Below are 17,592 nucleotides of genomic sequence, written 5' to 3'. Positions count from 1 at the left end.
GCATATGTTTTTCCAAGACCAGCGGTAGATTGGTGTAAGGGCGCACCTAAGAAGAGCAATGGAGATTGAGTTGGGTAGTCTTTTCTGTGCATGCATCGCATGATTGTGTTCCATACAAGGAATGCAGAATCGTTGTCAATATTTATTGATATTTCGGGGCCTCTTTTTCCAAACTGCAGCTGATCTTTTGTTTTTGTTCTTTTTCTTCTTGTCCTCATTTTCCCTCTGTTCATCTTTGGGCCTCTAGCTACTCAACATTAGTTGTTCTGTTGTTGCTTCCCCCCTAAATCTATCCCCTATTGTGAATTAAACACGTAAACAAACTTAAAGTTATGACTATTGAGGAGCAACACAACGAGCCTCTAGTAGAGGAAATGTCTGCTAGCGTCGAGCAGGTTCACAAAGGTTTTACATTCTCTTTTCTTCACTTCCCTCTGGCATCCTTTTCTTATTGAGATTATTTATGTCTTAGAAGTATCGACCGAGGTAACCGAAGCTCCGGTAAACGGTAATAGATGGCTCATCTCGAGACATTGGTTTCAGAACGCGTAAAATACTTACCCTCCTCCTCATATCTTATAAATAGATTCAAATGAAAATCCAACAGAATCCACTGAACTTGAGAATCCTCCGCGTTCTGCCGAAGGTATTTAATCTCGTGGCCCGCTAAGCTCAACATGTTCCAAATTAACATGCTTGCATCTTTGATTCTTGTTAGTCGAGAATAATGAACATCTCGATAATGTAGAACCTAGCGAGGAGGGCATTACTGAGAAGAACACTACTCAGAACCAAGAGAATGATGGTATGTGTCCTATCCAGTAATTAGAACAAGCTTGATTGAAAATTAACCCGGCTATGCTAAATATTTAGATAACAACATCTCAGTAGACGGCACAACAATAGAGGAGAACGTCCCCGGCGAAAATAACGCTGAGCATCAGCCTGATGAGCCAGCCTCCAGTGAACCAGTAGCACAGGAAACGCTTGAAGAAGAAAACACATCATCAGAAATAATCAAAGAGAACCCAGATCTCAATGCATCAGCTCCTGTTGCTACCATAGAGGAGACCACGGCAGAGGTCGTAGCCGTTGAAGGGGCGACTCCTACTGAATCCACTGAACAAGTTAGATCGGAACAAGCTGCTGAGGAAATCGAGGCGCAGGAATCTGCCCCTGTTGAGGAGGTCACGTCAGCCAACGAGGTGACTGCACCGACTGAGTCTCAGGTTGAACAGACAGCTGAAGAACCCAGAGCGGAAGAGGTGGCGCCTGAGGAGGCTACTCCCCTCGTTGAAGTATCCGCAATCCCAGCGCCAGAAGTGGAATCTGAACAAGCTGCTGAAAACGTCAATGTTGAGGAATCAGTAGCAGAGGAACCGGCCGCTGCCGAGGCACCCTCCGAGACAGTGGCTGACCCTACCACTGAGGAACCTGCGACAGTCAGCGAGGAATTGGAAAACGCCGAGGCCAATGTCGATGCTGTAACCGAACAATCCCAGGAAGAGTCCAAAGAAGTGAAAACAACTGCAGATGAGTCTGCTCCCGTTGCTGAAGAGGCAACTACCGAGGAATCTGCTCTCATTGCAGAAGAGTCTGCAGCTGTTGAATCTGCTACCGAAGCTGAAGCTGCGCCTCCTGCCAAGGATCCCAAAGTAGAACCGGCGGCCGAGGAATCAGCACCTATTGTTGAACCAGCCGAGGCCGTAGCTGAACCTTCCATTGAAGATTCTGTCCCAGTGGCTGAGGAGTCAGAGGACCCTGATGTCGTCGTAGAGTCTGGAGCTGAACAAATTGTCGAACCCGCAGATGAGACACCTGCTACTGAGGAACCCAAAGAAGTTGATGAGGTGCAAGTTGGTGAAGAACCTACACCAGAGGCTGAGAATTTGGAGGCTACAGAAGCTACTAACGAAGCTGAGGAGCAGCCTGCTGCGGAACCAGAGTTGGTGGAGACTCCAGGGGACTCTGATGCCGCTGAAACCACGACCAAGGTCGAAGCTGAGCAACCCGCAGATGAAAGTTCGCCTCTCGCTGAAGTATCGCCCAACGCTGAACCAGCCCCCGAGGCTGAATCTGAGCAAGCTAATGAGGAGCCTAAGCAAGAGGAGCCGACGGAAGCTGAGGAACCTGTGCCTGCTGAGAAATCAGGAAACACCGAAGCTGTAGTCGAAACAGAAGCCGAACAACCTGCAGAAGAGTCTACTCTTGTCACTGAAGAAGAATCTGCTATCGAGCCTGTTGCCGAAGCTGCAGCTGAGGCCGAAGTTGAACAATCTACTGATGAAGTTGCACAGCCTGCTGAGGACCCAGAGGATACGGAGGCGGTGGTTGAACCAGTCGCCGGTGAAACGAAGGCGGATGAAACGACTCCGGAGGAAATCACTCCCGAGGTACCTGCCCCTGTTGCTGAAGAGACCGCAATAATTGAACCAGCAGCTGAGGCTGAGGCTGAAGCAGAAAAAACTGCTGAGGAAGTACAAAAGGAATCTGCACCAGTCGCTGAGGAACTAAAGGTTGCCGAGCCTTCAGACGAGGCCGAAGCTGAAGCAGAAGCCAAGGAGCAGGAAGCTACTTCTGACTCCGTAGAGGAGCTTAAGGTAGAAGAAACTGCAACTGAGGAATCCACACCTACAGTTGAGGAAACTACGCCAACTGAAGTTGTAGACAAGGCCGAGATTGAGCCAGCTACCGAGGAAATTGCAGCTATTACTGAGGAGTCCGCAAATAGTGAGTCTGGTGCCGAAGCTGAAACTGAGCAACCTGTAGATGTCATCGAAACTGGGGTAAATGCTGTTGAGGCAACCATTGAGACTGTAGCTGAGCAGGCCGAAGGTGAATCCGGAGCTGTTCAGGCTACTCCTGACGAAGAAGTTGCCACGGTTGAATCTGATCAACCTGAAGCTGTAGAAACTACTGCTGAGGAATCTGCACCTACTATGGAGGAAACACCTGCCGTCGACCCTGCTACTGAGACTGTTGCTGAGGAGGCAGTGGAGGAGCCAATCAGTGAAAAGCCTGAGACTGACATTTCGACAACTGCTGAAGTCTCTACTGAAGTTGAACCTGAGCAACCAACAGAGGAAGCCGAAGTTGTTCCAGACGCGTTAGCTGAACCTATCGTAGAAGAACCAGTTGAGTCCACCGCTGTGAAACAAGCCACAGAGAATGAGAATGAGAAGGCTGTAGATGAACCCAAGGTAGAGGAACAGGAGAAGCCGGCACTGGAAGATTCATCACATGTTGAAGAATCGGCCACTGCGGAAACGACAACCGAATCAGACCAAACTGCGATAGAACCATCGACAGAAGTAACAGCTGTAACCGAAATTGAGCCAGTCGTTGAGGAGCTGGCCATTTCTGGAGCCACACCTGAAGCCGAGTCTGAGCAACCGGCGGAAGAACCTGCGCTTCAGCCTGCTTCTGAGGAGACGGTCGCTGCTGAACCAACTTTAGAGACTGAGGTCGAGCAAACTGCAGAAGAGTCCAAGTTGGAAGAGCCTGTAATCAAGGAGCTTGTGCCCGTTATCAAGCCTTCTTCTGAGCTCGAACCTGAGCAGGTTGCTGAGGAGTCTAAACCAGAAGAGATAGAGGCGTCCGCAACAACTGTTGATGAATCAGCTATTTCGGAGGTTGTTACAGAAGCCGAACCTGAACATGCAGCAATTGAACCCATAGCAGAGGGGGCCATCTCTACCGAAGAGTCCGCTCCCGTAGCTGCTGCTCCCTCAGACATTGCCGTTGACACTGAGGTTGAACAATTTGCGAGAGAAGCTAAGCAGGAGGAGGTACATGCAGAGACATCAGCAAAACAAACTTCAGAAGACAATTCCGCCTCCGCACCAGCTTCCGCCGTTGAAGCCGAAAACATCCCGGCGGAGGAACCCAAGACAGAGGTCCAACCTCCGGTCGAACAAGCAGAAGCTGAGGACAAATCATCCCTCGATAAGTCAGTCATCGAAAGTCTCCCTGTTAAAAGATCCGCACTTACTGAACAAGCCACCCCTCAACCTGCTGCCATTGACTCCACTATTAAACCCACACCCCAACTATTGAGTTCTCAAGAGTCTGAGGAAGTGGACTCTACTGTATCAGGAAAAAATGATTCCGTCACGGGTGAAGACACCACTAAGGAGGCAAATGTAAAATCTCCCGAGGCGGGCGAGAAAAAGAAAAAGAAAGGGCTTTTTGCAAAACTGTCCTCCATTTTTGGACTCTCCTTCTAAACGTGCTAGGATAAACTTATTTTTCACTATTGTTACTAATACATTACATTTATTTGTAATTCAATTCTATTTCCCCCCCCCCCCCCATGAATATCTGGATATTTTTCTTTCCCCTTTCGATTATAACCAGTTATCCCCCTTATTTTTTATTTTATTTTTTTTTGTTTAGCTTATGTTCCCATATATAACCCCTTGGACTCTTATACTATGATCCCTATCATTTTTAGTGCAACTATATAATTCTCACTGTCATTATATCTCTATTTACCCAACGCGTTTGCGCGAATAGTTCGTCTTAAAAAAATATTAATATATGTCCCGTTATTTTAATTGATGCTGAATATAACATATATTTTAACAACGGAGTACAACGCGTCGCTGGAGGAAAAGACAAGGCATGAAGGCAATAAAAAAACAGCCTAAACAGATAGGATGAATGATATAGAGAGCTGAAGGCGCTGAGGTTATGAAGTAGAACAGATTAGTTAGCGAAAAAAAAAATAATAGAGCTAAAGCAATAATGGAGTTTGTCCGAGAACTACAGTGGAAGCCTAATTTTTTCCCTTCTATGAAAACAGGGCTAAAGGGTATTAGAAACGTGAGAGGGGGAGAGAAGAGAAGGGCCTCGAATGAATGTAACTGCTCTTTCAGTTCCAATTGCCGCTGCAACACGTTCGCATGCGCCACCTATTTTCAATAGTCTTTCTAGCGACCTCAACAATGGTATAATTTGGTATTCCCCATAAGTGCAAATATATCCAAGCCAAATTCTTGGGATTTGTAGAGCGGGCAGTCTTGGTGTGACAGTAGTAGTGCCTTGAGTCGTACTATCTCCTCTCGAAGTGAGGTGGTTTTATTTTTTAGTTGAGTGTTCTCCGAAGTCAGCTGATGCACACTTTTCTGTAGATCGGCTACATACTTCTTCTTTCGCTGGCGACACTTCTGAGCAGCTATATAGCAAAACAATGGACTGAAATTAGAGACTGCCTTAATCCAAAAACTAGCTTTAGAGGAATATACATTGACGGTTCTTCTCCAAGACTATTCGTCGCTTCTCTTCACTACCGACAGGCGAGATTTTTACATTTGCCAAGGTTTTCCGTCGCTTTATTTTGGAATTTTCAAACTCTTTCCCACTTCTTGTGCAACTTTGTACCGTTTCCTCGCACTCATTTTCAGCTTTAGTACCCCTACCGATAGGCTCGACAGAGTCTGCTCCAAGAGTCGATGGTTCCAATTTGACACTACTATTCCCGGTGGATTCCATATTTATGGCAGCTACGGGCCTTGCATCATCTCCTGGCCCCATCAATTGGGGAAGTTGCATTCCCTCTTTACCCACGTCCTTCAGTAATTTGGGATTGCTTACGATTGTCTCGGTTGAAGAAATTTTCTCTTTGGAGGATGCAAAAATAGTTGGTGCACAACTTTGAAAATTGGCAGACGACACTAATGAACCGAAAGGTGCAGAAAGGGAGGCAGTAGTCGCGGAAGACTGCAATGATCGTTGAGGCAGAGTACTAAATAGGGGGATAGGCTCTTCTAACCCAATTGTACTCTGAAGAGCCGGTAACATCGGGGAGGCCACCATATCCTTTCGCGAGCGTTCTCCACTAGAGAAAGAACAAGTCTGTCGGCCATCTATAACTGATGCGAGTGCCGGGAGCGACGGACGTGCATCCTGCTGAACACGTACCACTTCGGAGTTCAGCGAAGGCGAAGTGATAGCGGTTGTGTCTTTTACAGATTCTGAACCGCTAGAAAAACTATTTTCAAAAGGGTTGAGCTCATCTGCCAGCTTCGCGGAACATGCAGCGAGAAATGTTGTCGGTGTTTGTTCTACTGTGTATACGGACTCCGTGAGATTTTCTAGCGAAATTTCGCCTCTTCCTTCGAATGCTAGAGAGAGCGTCAGTGGTCTAATTTCACTGAGTATATAATAATAAAATAGTCATACATCTGAGTGATTCATCATGGAAATTGTGAGTCCTCCGTAATGCGGATACATAGGGATGGACTGAGTTGTCTGAGAGCGTTGTGGTTGTGAGAGGAATGGCGAGCCCCATTATGGTAAAGCGAAATAGTATAATTTTTTCTTGCTTGTCAATGTCGAATTCTCTTTACTTCCCGACCAATCCAAGAGTTAATTGCGTTCAAGTTCTTACATGCTCAAAAGTCTCAACGTACATGGACCCAATTCCATTAAAACGGAAGCACCGTGCACTCTGGAGTTGAAAAAAAAAAAAGGTTGAATATAAAAAATCGAAATTAGTCCATGCCGTGACGTAAAATTGGGCCGTGGAGGAATGGTAAGCATGATGATTGGATGAATACAGGATTTAGAACAATTCGATAATGATTATAGCAAAATTGAGCCTCAAAAGTAAATGGGACTTTAACAAACATGGCCATGTAGCTCCAGGATGGACAGTGATTTGTCGTTTCAGTGAAAAAGTGAGCCGTTAAAATGCATTAAAAATCTATCATGGTGAGACTGAAATTCGGCGCCATATTCACCGAACACTTCTCTGGAATTTCGTCAGGCCATTAACGCACGTTCGAGAAGAGCACATATCTCCTATAACACCAATATGGCAACTGATCACATCAATGAGCATCTCTGTGCGTATGTGCAACTGGAGCGACACACCTGGGTCTGTTTCCGAGCCTAAGCCTAGGTGCTAGGGTACAGACGCAAAGTCGTATTCGCTATTGGATGGAGTCGAGCGACTTAATAAATATCCCGGAACTTTATACTGCGTGGTGGGAAAGGTCAATTTCCCATTGAGGCTGCGCTATCCCCAATACCAACATGAAACGTGTATCTAATTTCCCCTCACATCTTCCTATGCAATCTTCCTCTCTTTGGCAAATCCCTCTCCAAGAACTGTGGCACCCCTCTCAGACATAGGATGGCTTTTGGCATAGACGTTCCATACTTATCTTGAGATATAGCATCGATTTGTTGGGCATATTGCCTACAAAACACATATCTAAACACCCCTTTGTTGTTAAAATCCAAGTCCGCGTTATGTATCAACAAACATGGTCAGGCTAGAGCGTTAAACTGCCTGCATGTCCTAGTCAGAGCTATAACAAAATAAGAGCTACAAGTATTACATAATTCAAATTGAATTATAATAGGGATAACTATCGCTAAATTATTTTAGTGCTACTCTACAACACCGCCAATAAGGAAAATAGTATACAGAAGAGAAACGTAAGAATTTTTTAAATATTCTTGTAGACTTATTGATATTTTAACCTCATCATAATGCTCGTTTGTGAAAAGATTTGTTTTTAGCCAATTTTTTTTTAATTTAAGAGTCCAAATGAATGATCCAGTTAATCCAGTGTGAAAAGGCTTTTGATATTTTAATTGAAATTGATGGAGGAACCAATTTCAATATATGATCAACTCGATTTTGCTACAAATATCCAATTCTTCGGTAAAAAAGCATTGCAAATTGGCATATGGCTGAGTTAGCATAACTACACCTGATGCAAGAAGAAGATCGCCTCAATAGTGGATATATACAAATTGTTTTGAGCTAGAGCAGTGATACTCATTGTGCTGAATTCATTTCTCATATTACTGATTCTCAACTCTGAGTTTAAACTCATTTAAGTTTTTCACATTGAACAGAGTGCATATTCAATCGATGAGCAAAACTAAGTAAATTATTAGCTTCTTATTTGATTTGGAAGATATATAGGTGGAAATATTAATATATTCTTTTTTTTTCCTCTTATTTATTCAAATGAATTCATCTCTAAAGCATAAATTATCTACGATTATTCATCAAATCGAAGAATGGGCAACTCGGAACGATCTGTCTGAGATTTCACTTACCCAGTGGTTCAACGATGTTTATGGGATGTTAGACTCAATTAGGGTCCTTGGAATTTCAGAATTAGAGGAGAATCAATCAAAATTTCGCAACGAATTTCTGCGAACTCTGGAGACTTTGTTAATTCCCCTACAAAAACATCGTTTGGGGGCGGATTTGGATATTTGTGAAATGTGCAATATACTTTCTAGTGGTTCTCCTGAGAAAGTGAGACATATAATGTCGAGAGAATTTTCGGAGCTGTCTTACTCGAATACGATTATAGCCGACGCCGGGGGCCACACAAGATCTAGAATTTCGTTTTCTGAAAAGCAGCTCGAGATTCTTCGTTTGTATTATCATGGTGTTAACACCTATCCTTCGCTCGAAGAGAAAATTTTCTTAGCTGAGCACGCGTGTCTCTCGCTAAAACAAGTTTCAAACTGGTTCTCCAATGCGCGACGTAGGTTCCCAAAATTTGATAGCAGCGGTTCTTCTACGAAAATTTTTAGTGTAGAGGAGATTGATAAAGAGCTTTATGCTAAGATTGCCCTCCTCATCATTACTTTATTGGAAATTTCCACGAATTCACATAGAGATCACATGATATAATAGCCCAATTGTTTTGTTCATATTGCACTCGTATGATATTTATTATATCCATTTTTCGTGTCTATTTATTTCAAAAACTTTATCATTTTCCACTGTTTTTCTTTGTTTTATTATTTTTCATTATCACTGGGACACACATTTAAAAAGCTGGAAACTCTCGCATATTGATAAGGATTCTTTAAATCTTTCTTGATGTTTTATTATTTTCATTTAGTTTGCGGCTACGCCACATAATTAATGTTTAATTCACAATCGCGTTACTCTTATTAGAAACTGCTAATGGCTGAAACTAATGATCTAAATTTCGAAAATTCTTCAACGGAAAATTTACCTAAGATTGAAATTATACCGAAGAAAATCTGGTGGAAGAAATATGACTTTATAAATTCCTTGACAATTGGCTCACCATTTGGTCTTGAAGATGAATATATCATTGTTGGAAATGAAGGTGGACGCGTATCATTGGTGTCACCTAATATTAGAAATACTCCAATATCAGGTATGTTTTTTATGAAATGATGAAATATTACAAAACAAATTAACTTGAATATTTTTTAAGACGTCACTCTAGAAACTAAAGGAGGACCGATTCAGTCTCTTATGCTTCAAGATCTAACTGGATTTAAGCAATTGGATTTAGTTTCGGGGGATTCTTATGGCAATGTTACATTGTTTTCCCGTTCACAGATCTTGAGTAGAGATTTTGTGGGTTCTCCAGTTACGTGTTTAGAGAAATACTGCGATACTGGTATATTATTATTAATTGTAAAACTGGTTTATAAAATTGGAACTGATTATTTTTTATAGCTGGGGAATTTGAAATCATAGTTGGAGATGCGTCAGGAAAACTCACTAGCTTTCGTCTACATGAGCAAAACTGGAAATTGAACCTCGTGGAGCAATCAACGTCGATTATATCATCTGGACTGGTTAGATTATTTGATGTTGAGATATGAATGGAGTAGTCATATATTTATTTTGAAGCAATTTAGGATTCAAATCGTATGGACCCAGCCATACGCTGTATGTTATATACAATATTGCCGGATAAATTTGGTGTTGAGACTAGTTATCTTCTGGTATGCGATGGAACTCCTTTTGTCCATTTTATTCAAAACGGCTCCAGAGTGCTTAGCATAAAACTACCGAGTGTCATTAATACGGTATATCTTTGTTAACATTTCATCTCTGACGAATTTAATATAACCGATGCAAATTCTAGATGTGTCGTGGTAACTTTACCCGAACTCCTGTAAATGAAAAATATTATCAAGTAGCCTTAGGCGGTGATGATGGAACTGTGTACATTCTAGATAGTCACGAGGTATGTGGTTGCTGGCAAAATCCGATGTTGCATATTTTAACACATTTCATCACATATTCTTAGCGAACAAAAGTCTTTCCTTACTTTCAGTTAGAGCATCCAATTACAAATCTTGTTACAATTCGACTAGAAAATCAAGGAGCTGATTCTTTAGTTTGTACTGGACATTTTGATAAATGTCATATCCTTCGCGAAGGGGAGGTATTTATACTTATATTATCTTGAAGCCTAATGAATTTAATAATACGTTATACATTAGATATTTTTAAGTATTCCTACCAGTGATTGGGTACATTGCATCGCGGTATCGGACTTAAATTGCGATGGTAAAAATGAATTGATATTTTCGCTTTTAAATGGTGTAATAGAGGTGTGGACATTTGTCAGTGGAGATAATTTATGACATGATTATATATTTTCATTTCAACAGAAAGATAGCATAATAATATAATAATATAAATACAAAAATTCAATTACTCAACACATTACTCTTAAGGCGTGCTTGTATTCTCTTTTTAAACCCAAGTCTGCCATTCATAACTTGCACAGCATGTATTTCAACTATCTCGATTAATTCCAATTCAGCTAACATCTCTTCTACGACTCCAATATTATTATGGTCCAATGATGCAAACCATGATTCATCATCCTTTAAATAAAGCCAACGACAAATATCTGCAAACGCACGCTTTTCTGGGACAATAAGAAGAAACTCCTCGCCTGGCGAAAGATCACTAAGTATCCTTTCAAAAAAACGAGTTTGTTTAATGAGAATTTCTGGACGAATCCAAAGAGAAATGACTGATTGATCAATTATAAATGCTGTAATTGTAGTGATGGTCTCACTGCCCAGGTAAAATGTTTTCATTTTTGCACTAGTATTAAACATTGTAGCTAATCCTGACGATTGAAGCAATTCTTCACGAGTGATAAGATGCATTTTAATAGAGGTTTCATCGCAAATATTCCAGCATTGTGAAGTCAAAATTGGAAACACTTCATATATAGTATATAATTCTAAACCTTTGGAATCCATAGTAAATGAAAAATACAATTGAGAAGAAAAAGAATAAAAGTAAAATGTTATTCGTGTTGCCAAAAAATAAACTTTCTTTGTTAAATCACTTGGTTCTTAATGAACTCTAATTAAATAAAGAAAACAAATTCCTTAGATTTAGAGGGGAAAGTACTCGAAGCTAGTAGTCATATTCGGTTATAAAATAATTTTTCCTTATACAGATATCAAGCTATCGTATAAATTCGTACTAATTCAGAGACAATAAAATATAAGTAGTATTATATTGAATTATTGAATGATATATTCTATTAGAGTCTATCTTTTATCTAGTTTTTCTCATTTGAGAAGCAAATCTACTTTATTCTTCGACCATATGTGTGACTAGATACTAACGTGAAAAAAAATTTTAAAAGACAAAGAACTGAGAAATTTTAAAGTGGAGAAATGAAAAACTTTATATAAACTAAGAGATAAGTTGTATCTCATTGCACCAGTAATCTCTTCTTACACTTGGCTAATTCCATCTGAAGGAATTTGCATTTTCCTTTCCCACCATTATGTCATATTCACATGATACAGCTACTTCACTCAGTAATCCTCAAAGTGAGAGACCCATTCAGTTTGTGTGTGGTCATAAGGATTATAATTCGTGTCCAATTCTCGGAATTCGGGATTCCAATATCAATGTGGATTCCAAAAAAAACAAAAATAAGAAGTCTACAGTGGAAACGGGTAAAAAAGAGAAAATTCCCATGACAGCTTCAAGAATCCGGCGACCGCCGAATGCTTTCATCCTCTATCGGCAAGAACATTGTCAGAAAGTCGCAGCACTCAACCCAAAAATGCATAGCTCTGCGATATCAAAAGTCATTGCTAATATGTGGCGCCAAGAACCAGAAGAAATAAAGAAAGAATATGAAGTTCGAGCCGATCATGCGAAGGTACAACACCTATGCAAAAATTTCAGCAACCATCGCTTCAATCCAATCGATTCCCATTTCATTATCGAAAGACCGCCTATTAACTCTTTAGAGTCGATCAAAAGCTCCGGTTCGAATGAGAAGCCCTCCACAATAGAGTGCCATCAACCTGATACTCAACACACAGCGGAGGAAACTTATTTTTCTGATCAGCTTCAGCTGCCATTGCTGCCAAATGCACCACTACCCAATATACTCGACCCGATTAACTGGGCTTGGCTAGACTTAGTTCAATCTGAATTTGACGTTAGTGTATACCCTACAGGGTATATTCATGATGATCAATATAGCCCAATTGCTGAGATCGATGACAAGGTTGGACCATATTTGCCACAAATCGAGTGTCTAGATTCAATTTGGCCATTAGAAAATTTAGATCATACTAGAGAAATGGTTGATATAGCCCATCTCTTTGAGGAGGATCAAGGATTCCCTGATTTTGTATTATGATTTTGTAGTCTGGTATGTTATACTGATGAATCATTTTTTTTAAGGCCAGACACTAGGTGGGTTCCTGGTCCGTTATATGCTCTAATGAGACTTATTTATCTCTTTTTTGTTTGTTCGCACTAAAACTGTATTCAATATCCTTATATCTACCTTGAATTTATTTTGCTCTAATAAATTTTATATTCGCGCCACAGGTCACCATTTCATTACTAAAATACACGCTCATATATTACAAACATTTCAAAAAAACATACATTGAATTGTACTTTGCCATTGGCGATACTGCAATTGCAGATTTTACAATATCTATGAATGAAACCTGCACTCCTTCTCTACGCATTACTTTGAGCATTCTCTGTGGACTGCTCCCGGGTCTCTGGAATGCTCAGGTTTTCATTAAAATTCTCGCTCTGACTCTGAACCTGATTCTGCATAGTTTCGGATAGCGTTGCTGATTCAGCGCCAGCGGCAGGAGATTCGGTTGATATCATGGTCTCTGTGGGTAGTACCTCGGGCAATTTGTTGCAATCATAATCCCAAGTTCTAAGCAATTTAGAGCGCTGGCACTGGCCTTTCGTCCATGGGAGACCGTAGGTTATAGGAGCATACTGGCGGAACACTAAAGCGACAACGATGACGCAAATAAGCATCGCACCAAGTCGCTGCCGAGCCGAGAGCCGGTAAACGGCAAAATCAAAGCACACCGACAAAAGCATTATAGCAAAGTAGAGTGCGGGCAAATAATGATGTAGGAATAGTTGCCGGGACATCAAGAAGAAAGGGAAAAAATGGAGCGCCCATCCCATAAACCAATATCCAGCACTGTTATTGTAGAATTCGTAGAGGGCTATTTTCAGGAAGAGGGATGATTTAGCATCGATGCAGGAGTATTCAGTTACAATGCTTTCCAAGATTACCAGTGACCCGTTTTCTATACCCACGTTGCTCTGAAACAGCCATGATTATTTTGTAAATTCCGTAGGCCATAACAGCGAGAGTTGAACTCCACCATGTCAGTGGATTCCCAAGCAGGTAAATATCCGTGTTCTGTTTTCCCCAGTAGCTAATCCCCCGACGTAATATGGGCCATGCAGGTGGACGGGAATCAAAGGGATGCGAGCCGGTCAACTTATTGTTAACGTCCCACATAACCTTGTTTAGTTCCAAAAACTTTTGGAAAAAAGTCGGTTTCCGATAATTGACCTTGGGTGCATCCGGTGATACTATTAGATGTAAAGAAAAGCCGTTGTAGAGAAGAACATGCAAACAAAAAGATATGATCAAACTTACGTTTTGGATGCGAATTGTTCTCGACATACCAGACCGTATTCGGGTATTTTCCGCTTTTAATGCAAGTCACCTCCTGTTGGCCGAAGCCCCACTCGGGCAGCTGGACAGTATGCGAGAAGAGATGGCAGCCAGTAAACATGTGAATAAGCCGGAACTTGCTGTTAATGGCGTGCAAGCGATCCTTTGATTCTGGGTCACTGGGCTCGTGTTCAGTGATTTCTAATTTCCAGTCGTCGTTAGCGTCTCCGTCAAAGCCGGGGAATCCGTAGCCACTATCGGAAGCAACCAAAGCGAAATTGGTATCCTATATTGCGTATTCTATCGAATGCAGTTTACCTGACTTCATTATGATAATCACGATCCGTTACCGGAGGACGAATTTCGTGGCTGTGAAGTCGCATTTTCGTTATTTTATGCACAAGACGGACGATATCACCATTCTTGACCCAATCCAGCTCTGATCCACTAGACTCCGATGCATTTCTTCGCTCGATGATCCAGACATTATTTTCGTCTCTGTGTGGATAGAGAGTAATTTGTTGCTCTGCAGTAAAAAGTAGGATAAAAGGCAACAATACCGGTTAGCTGTTGGCTTCTAAACATCCATCCTGCGCTGACTTACGCTTGCTGCCACTGGGATAAAGGTGAGAGTGGGAATGCAAGTATCCACCTTGGGTATTACGATGACGAAGAACTATTTCCGAACCATAAGCAATATCTAGAAAAGAAGGCAAGCATGTTATAAAGGCGAAAAAAAAATATTATTCACCAATACACACCAAGAGGTACCGGTTCGGCCTCGTTGCCCGCAAGGGTTTTCTGAAACTCAGCAGTCATGAACCCGTCTCCATCCCCGCTGTTCTTTAATACCCAAAAATGAACCTTGAAGGTTGACATGTACACGAGTGCAGGGATGACGATTAAGCAAATAGCACGAGCAATAAAATGTTTTGCAAACGTAGTCTAATAAAGTATTATTCTCGTGATTAATATAACGCAAAGAGTATACTCTAAATTCATACGAGCACTCACCAGGCTAACTCTCAAATCGCCCCACATGTCCCAAAGATTTTTGACGGTAGAGAGTCCAATGGTGGCAATCATGAAAAGACCCACCCATTTACAGCTATTTGCGCATAGTGTTGGAGTCAGTATGAAATATAAAACCAAAAATTATAAAATTAATAAAGGTTTACCTTGCGGTTAACCCAAGGCATACACCCGTCATGCTCAGCCAGAACCACCATAATGGGGAGAAGGGCCTATAGTTAATATAGAAATCAATTAAAAGAAGACAGATTGTGGTGATGCTATCTTTACCTGTCACGTTGGTTGAACCAATTCACCCACATTAAGTTGGTTGCCCCGGTGAAGAAGATCAAAGGAGAATCCAATAAAATGTGACGGCTCTGAGTAGTAAGTGCATTCTCTATATTCGGAATAGTCAACCAAAAGCAGGTCAGGTCTAGACGGACTTTAGACAATAGAATTCGAACTTGGCTAACCGAAAGTGATCAATAGTGCTGCCAACATGGCAGAGGCAGTTGAGTGCCCAGAAAATTTGATTGTAAGATAAGCCATAGGGACTAGAGCAATGCCCATTGCAGCTGGCAGCAAGCGAATATATACATATGGCACTTTGGGTGCTATATAGTCCCTATTTACGAAAAAAATAAATAAGCTTCTATTTGAAGTCGAAACTAGATATGTAGCCTACATTCCAATTTCTTTAAAATCAAAACTTCCATCAAAGCCCGCGAGTTTAGCCGCGCCTGCAATTAAAAGTTTGGCAAGCTAAAATCATTGTTAGCAATTCATAATGAATATGAAGATCCATTAAAGCAACGGATATTTACAGGCGGGTGTACGTCGAAAAAGAATTTGCGATTGATGTACTTGCTGGCGAAGCCTCCAAAATGAACCTCGTCGAAACTGGAGAAAAAAGAAAAGAAAGTCATTACCGCCTTTCATGTCTTTGGTAAATTTGATAAAAACGAGGGGCAGGGGGGGGACTTACACCACCGAATCAGGCCGATTAAGCATATAGAGTCTTACGACCATAGCAATGAGGACCAGTCCCGTAATATTGATCCAATGTTGTAGGTGCGACGTGCCTGAAAGTCGAACTTTACGCTTGGAACTCCCATTTTGTACCTCCTTAAACATACCGGGCTTCCCCTTTTCTTCCACACCTAAGTGGGAATCTTGAAGCGGAGCGTGGCTCGTTTTTCGATACCGAATATCTGCAATCGCCGAGGGATTCATTAGAGAATGAAGGATTAATGTCGAGTATCAAGAGGTAAAACAAGAAAAAGAATAAAGGAGAGAGGGATAAAAATGAAATATGAATAAAATAGCGCGATAAAGGTGCGTGTGAACAAGGGTGTTAGTTATTTTTTCGTTTTTACATTATTTCCGTTAATTATATTACTTCGATAATTCTCCGAGTGTGGCAAAGAGTAGGCAAAAAACGCATCTGGGCAAATAGGGATGAATTTATTATTATCGTCAGATTCATTCGTTAATTGATAGGATATAAAAATCTGGAGAAGGGCGAGGCGTAATTAGTGCTTCTTGTGCGAGTGCCTCTTCTTGTTTGAGTGCCTCTTCTTGTTCGAGGGCCTCCTCTTCCCCTTCTTGTTGGGACGCTTATTCTTGTTGTTGCCTGGTTTCTTGCCTCCTTGACCAGGCAAGGGCTGCTTTTCCTCAGTTGGCTTGTCGGGATTACCGCCGGCAGGGGGAAGAACATTCTCCTTGAACCGACCGAGGAAATTTCCTAATTATTAATATATTTAGATGGCTGATTAATAGCATGTTTACCAGCCCCAATGTTTTTAGAAGCCAATAGATTAGAGCCCAAAATCATAGATTATGGCTAGCTACTCACCAGGTTCAACGTAGTTGCAAACATACATCGGTTTAATAGAGAGCGATGGGCAGGAAGAAATTGCGCAGCCGATCTGGGTGGTGCTCTTCCAGACTACTTGGGTAAAGTGGCCTAGACAAAATCCATTTTTGAGGTGAATATGTAGCAAAAATCCTACGTATTAATGTTACTTACCAGTCTGCATGCTAAAGCCACCCCTGCTGTAATCATACTTGGACTCTTCGTTATACCACCCATCGATGGCGGCCTTCCACGAGCGATATCCCCAGCTACAGAAGAACTTTATATTAACTCTACTTCACGAATATTGTTCATGTCAAGGATTATTTACGCAAGGTTCTCTCCAAAACCACGCGCCTGGGAATGGCTCATCTGGCATTTATTTGCCCAAGATTGAGCCTGTTGCTCAGCCCTGTCACTCCATTTGAGAGGAGGCGCCGAATGGCGAGCTCTGAAATTATTATGAATGTCCAAAATTTCCTAATCAAATCGGTAATAAATAAATAAAAAAAGGCCGCGCTGTAAGCCTTTGAGCTCGAGATTTATTAGAGCCAGCTTGGATTATACCTGCTTCTCGGCCTGCGAAAGACCCAGTACTGCCTGAGTAGAAGCAAGAGCAATCAATGCAATAGAGAGAAACTTGGCCATTGTTCAAGATTATGGTTTAATAAATAAACTAAGTTGCAAAGGAGATTTGTGTGGAAATGTTGGGGAGGAGTAGAAAGGAACGTAACCAGACGTTTTAAGCAAAAATCGAAGAAGGGAGTGTTAGGGGATTAGAGAAAGCATCGCAACAGAGAGAGAGAGGGAATTTATAGGACTTGCGAAAGTTTTCAGCAGGGCTAAGAAATCGCGTGAATTGGATGGAACGTGCCACAAATATATCGCAAAGAATCGAGGTACCGGCGCGCTAGACCATGAGGGAACTGTCTAATAAACTCAAATTCGAGGGGGTTGGAGCCCGGGGATTTTCAA

General features: G+C 41.6%; 6 protein-coding genes across 6 annotated transcripts; 3 read left to right on the top strand and 3 right to left on the bottom strand.

Annotated features, from left to right (window-relative positions):
* Positions 1-332: 332 nt before the first annotated feature.
* Positions 333-4,226, top strand: VTP21DRAFT_276 (uncharacterized protein; the record flags this gene model as incomplete). The annotated part of the gene is made up of 5 exons (XM_069392987.1): positions 333-405; positions 473-508; positions 587-646; positions 719-805; positions 874-4,226. 5 exons carry the CDS (start codon positions 333-335, stop codon positions 4,224-4,226), a joined length of 3,609 nt encoding a protein of 1,202 aa, XP_069256655.1.
* Positions 4,227-4,940: 714 nt separating this feature from the next.
* Positions 4,941-6,292, bottom strand: VTP21DRAFT_275 (uncharacterized protein; the record flags this gene model as incomplete). Its single annotated transcript, XM_069392976.1, has 3 exons — positions 4,941-5,176; positions 5,247-6,125; positions 6,184-6,292. The coding sequence occupies 3 exons, from the start codon at positions 6,290-6,292 to the stop codon at positions 4,941-4,943; spliced, it is 1,224 nt and encodes a 407-aa protein (XP_069256654.1).
* Positions 6,293-8,947: 2,655 nt separating this feature from the next.
* Positions 8,948-10,395, top strand: VTP21DRAFT_274 (uncharacterized protein; the record flags this gene model as incomplete). Its single annotated transcript, XM_069392965.1, has 7 exons — positions 8,948-9,167; positions 9,228-9,416; positions 9,476-9,597; positions 9,661-9,831; positions 9,891-9,992; positions 10,056-10,193; positions 10,252-10,395. The coding sequence occupies 7 exons, from the start codon at positions 8,948-8,950 to the stop codon at positions 10,393-10,395; spliced, it is 1,086 nt and encodes a 361-aa protein (XP_069256653.1).
* Positions 10,396-11,567: 1,172 nt separating this feature from the next.
* VTP21DRAFT_273 (uncharacterized protein) lies at positions 11,568-12,440 on the top strand (the record flags this gene model as incomplete). Its single annotated transcript, XM_069392954.1, has 1 exon — positions 11,568-12,440. The coding sequence occupies one exon, from the start codon at positions 11,568-11,570 to the stop codon at positions 12,438-12,440; it is 873 nt and encodes a 290-aa protein (XP_069256652.1).
* A 332-nt stretch (positions 12,441-12,772) lies between these two features.
* On the bottom strand, positions 12,773-15,995 carry VTP21DRAFT_272 (uncharacterized protein; the record flags this gene model as incomplete). Its single annotated transcript, XM_069392943.1, has 13 exons — positions 12,773-13,287; positions 13,340-13,663; positions 13,731-14,002; positions 14,067-14,274; positions 14,353-14,448; positions 14,510-14,693; positions 14,763-14,856; positions 14,927-14,992; positions 15,051-15,159; positions 15,236-15,387; positions 15,448-15,524; positions 15,587-15,662; positions 15,748-15,995. 13 exons carry the CDS (start codon positions 15,993-15,995, stop codon positions 12,773-12,775), a joined length of 2,421 nt encoding a protein of 806 aa, XP_069256651.1.
* A 299-nt stretch (positions 15,996-16,294) lies between these two features.
* VTP21DRAFT_271 (uncharacterized protein) lies at positions 16,295-17,265 on the bottom strand (the record flags this gene model as incomplete). Its single annotated transcript, XM_069392932.1, has 5 exons — positions 16,295-16,506; positions 16,618-16,728; positions 16,792-16,886; positions 16,949-17,097; positions 17,185-17,265. 5 exons carry the CDS (start codon positions 17,263-17,265, stop codon positions 16,295-16,297), a joined length of 648 nt encoding a protein of 215 aa, XP_069256650.1.
* Between the last annotated feature and the right edge of the window lie 327 nt (positions 17,266-17,592).

The sequence above is a fragment of the Calcarisporiella thermophila genome, assembly GCF_041956535.1.
Source record: "Calcarisporiella thermophila strain CBS 279.70 unplaced genomic scaffold VTP21scaffold_1, whole genome shotgun sequence".
Lineage (NCBI taxonomy): Eukaryota > Fungi > Calcarisporiellomycota > Calcarisporiellomycetes > Calcarisporiellales > Calcarisporiellaceae > Calcarisporiella > Calcarisporiella thermophila.
The sequence above is the reverse complement of the archived record's forward strand: the minus strand, read 5'-3'. Positions and strand labels throughout refer to the sequence as shown.